Source organism: Curcuma longa, chromosome 2 (assembly GCF_044706935.1).
Source record: "Curcuma longa cultivar G26 ecotype Majalengka, Jawa Barat chromosome 2, ITB_CL_G26_1.1, whole genome shotgun sequence".
Lineage (NCBI taxonomy): Eukaryota > Viridiplantae > Streptophyta > Magnoliopsida > Zingiberales > Zingiberaceae > Curcuma > Curcuma longa.
The window spans coordinates 20,945-24,381 of record NC_133862.1 but is presented as its reverse complement, the minus strand read 5'-3'; the positions used below and the strand labels follow the sequence as shown (position 1 = coordinate 24,381).

Genomic DNA, 3,437 nt, shown 5'->3' with positions numbered 1-3,437 from the left:
AGACTCAAAATCCTAAAAATCTTAAATGGACTTCAAATATAAAATCTTAAGAAAAAGTCTTAACAAACTCAATTCCTAGAAATCCTAAACGGATTAAAAAAAATTCTAAAATAAAAAATAGAACTTTCAAAACGACTCTAAATACTAAAAACTTTAAAAATTATTAAAAAATAAAAATTATCAAAATTGATAATAAAAATCTTGAAATCCTCTTGCATTAGTCGTCCCAGGTTGAAAAAAATTCGTCCTCGAGTTCATAGAAGTATCATCAGCATTCCCCGAACACGGACTCAAATGCTTCACATTAAAAATGTCGAAAGTCTTCAAATGACTCGGAAGGCGTAATATGTATGCATTGTCATTGATCTTCTGCAGTATCTCACACGGTCTAATCTTTAGATCTTCTTGCATCAAAAACCTCAGCCTACTTTGATATATATAAAAAAAATTGATAATTCTCAGTTAGTCTCATATATCGTCAGGGCCGGCTCTAGGCATAGGCCACTAAGGCCTATGCCTAGGGCCCCCTTTTTAATTGGGGCCCAACTTTCAATATATCAATATATATATTAAAAAATAAAAATTATTAAAATAAATTTATTAATTGGTTTAATCGATTAGAGTCCCGAAAACCCCTTAAAATTCTCAAAAAATTCTAAAAACCGTTCACCTTCCTTCCGCTCTGAAATATGAATCCCCGATTTGAACCGAAATTTCCAAGTCGCCGTTCGCCTTCGCCTTCGCCCCGCCCTGTGGCCTGCGCGACTGCGCCTTCGCCCAGCCCTGCCCTACGAGCCCTTCGCCCGGCCCTGCGCCGTCGCCTTTGCCTTCACCCGGCCCTGCGCACCTTTCGCCCCGCCGGCCGGCCCTGCGCCTTCGCGACTTCGCAGCTTCGCCCGGCCCTGTGCACCCTTCGCCCGACGGCCCCGACCCTGTGCCAGTGCGCCTTCGCCTTCGGCCGGGCCTGCGCGCGCTTCGCCTTCGCGCCTACGGCCTACGCCTTCGCTTTCGCGCCCTAACCCTTCGGCCTTCTCGCCTTTGTCGGTGAGCAATGATTTTTTTTATTAAATGATCTTTATTATTTTATAAAATGACTTTTATTATTATGATTTATTTCATCATTAAATTGCTGGCATGTTTTGATGATTCAACAATCAGACTAATTACTTCATTTAATTTGATCAATGACGAGATAATTCTGATTGAAAAATGGAATGAAAATATAATTTTCATGTTCATGAACGAATTGAATTAAGAAATAAATATATATTGATAGAATATGTAAATAAAATATTATAAATTGATCTTTCTTCTGCATATTAAATAATTTTTTAGGGTAAAAATTAATGTATCTGATTAATGATTAATGTATGTGTTTCTTCAGGGTGAAAAGTTTTTAGAAAGTTGAAAGTCTTGAGGGCTTATTTTTCAAAATTAAAATTAATAAAGTCTTATTTACGTTCAACTATGTCTCAAGAAAGATTAAATAATTTAGCAATGTTATCAATTGAAAAAAATTTATTATTAAAACTTGAATATGAAAATTTAATTAATAATTTTACTTCTAAAAAAGCAAGAAAATTTAATTTTATATAAAAAATTTATTTTTAAAATTAATATTTTAATTTATTTTAAAAAAATTTTAAATCCACCATTGTCGATCTCAAGTCCGAATAAAAAAGGGTGAGAGAAATTTTTTTAAATAATAACAATTATTTTTAAAAAAAATTACCTAGGACCCCCTGTAGGCTTGAGCCGCCCCTGGTTGTCGGTCCCAAATCTAAATGAAAAAAGACGAGGAAAAATTTTATATTTAAAAAATATATTAAAGGTCTAAAAATAATTTTAGCCTAGGGCCCCATAAAACCTTTTGCACAAATTATTGTCGACGATTGAGATCGCATGCATACTATTTTGTTTGTATTACACCAAAGTCAAAACAAAACGAATTAGTCAATAGCATAAAACATTTGGCAGTTTGTTTCTTTGTTTGGATGGAACAGGGCCACGTTGGGCTCGCTACTACATCGGACCCGTCCAATTTGCCGTCTGCTTCGGCGTGGTGGTTGGCCAAGTGCTCCTGGGAGGACAGAGCATGAAGGTGATTCCTTAGTCAGTCGATTACTAAACTATTTATTTATGTTTCTAGTAATTGATCATCAATTTCCTGACTTGAATCAGACCATTTACCTGATCGCGAGGCCAGATGGGACGATGAAGCTCTACGAATTCGTGATCATATTTGGGGCCTTCTTGTTGATGCTGGCGATGATCCCCTCCTTCCACGCTCTCCGCCACATCAATCTCATCTCTCTCGTCCTCTGCCTGGCTTACAGTGCCTGTGCCACTGCAGGCTCTGTTCATGTAGGGCACTCCGGCAATGCTCCAAGAAAAGACTTCTCTCTCCCAAGTGATAACCAAGATCGCATCTTTGGAATGTTCAATGCCATCTCCATCATCGCCACCACCTACGGCAACAGCATCATCCCGGAGATCCAGGTATGAAGCTTCTTGCGACAGAGTTGTAGAGCGAGCAAGATAACCCGTAAGAAGATGTTCTTGTGCAGGCAACAGCAGCTCCTCCGGTGACAGGGAAGATGTTCAAAGGCCTGTGTCTCTGCTACACAGTCGTGGCCGTGACGTTCTTCAGCGTGGCGATCTCTGGTTACTGGGCATTTGGGAACAGAGCCGAAGGCTCTGTCACATACAATTTCATGCTCGACGACGGCACCATTCTGGTCCCCAAGTGGTTCCTCACGATGACCTACGTCTTCATCCTCTTGCAGCTATCAGCAGTGGGAGTGGTGTACTTGCAGCCGACGAACGAGGTGATCGAAGGCCTGTTCGCAGACCCAACGAAGCCTCAGTACTCCGCCCGCAACGTCGTGCCGAGGATCATCTTCCGAACGCTTTCCATCGTGATCGCAACCCTCATCGCCGCCATGCTTCCTTTTTTCGGCGACGTCAACTCGATCATCGGTGCCTTCGGTTTCCTGCCACTCGACTTCGTCGTGCCATCGGTTCTCTACAACCTGACCTTCCGTCCCTCGAAGAGAAGCTTCTTGTTTTGGCTCAACGCCGTCATTGCTACTGTGTCGTCAGCGTTGGCGGTGCTTGGCTCCATCTCGGCGGTCAGGCAGGTGGTGCTCGATGCCAAAACGTACAAACTTTTTGCTGATGTCTGACTGGAGGATAATGCATGTTCAGCTGTGAACATAGCCACAATAATGAAGTTTAACATAGAAATACTTGTGGAGTTCCTTTCCCTCTTTTTTCCATTTGCTAATCGGAATGGAAATATCAATTAGTGTTACATGCCTTTGCTAGGGGTTTGATCAACAAAATTTACCCAAATCGATACCTCTTTGTGGAATCAAACTATAAACCAAATGGAAGGAAACTGACAGTCAAATTGATGCTTACAAAACTAACTAAGG

At 40.9% G+C, this 3,437-nt stretch overlaps 1 protein-coding gene across 1 annotated transcript; it reads left to right on the top strand.

Annotated features, from left to right (window-relative positions):
* Positions 1–2,008: 2,008 nt before the first annotated feature.
* LOC141822091 (GABA transporter 1-like) lies at positions 2,009–3,223 on the top strand. Its single transcript, XM_074709517.1, has 3 exons — positions 2,009–2,101; positions 2,182–2,499; positions 2,568–3,223. Exons 1-3 carry the CDS (start codon positions 2,096–2,098, stop codon positions 3,183–3,185), a joined length of 942 nt encoding a protein of 313 aa, XP_074565618.1. The 5' UTR covers positions 2,009–2,095; the 3' UTR covers positions 3,186–3,223.
* Positions 3,224–3,437: the final 214 nt, after the last annotated feature.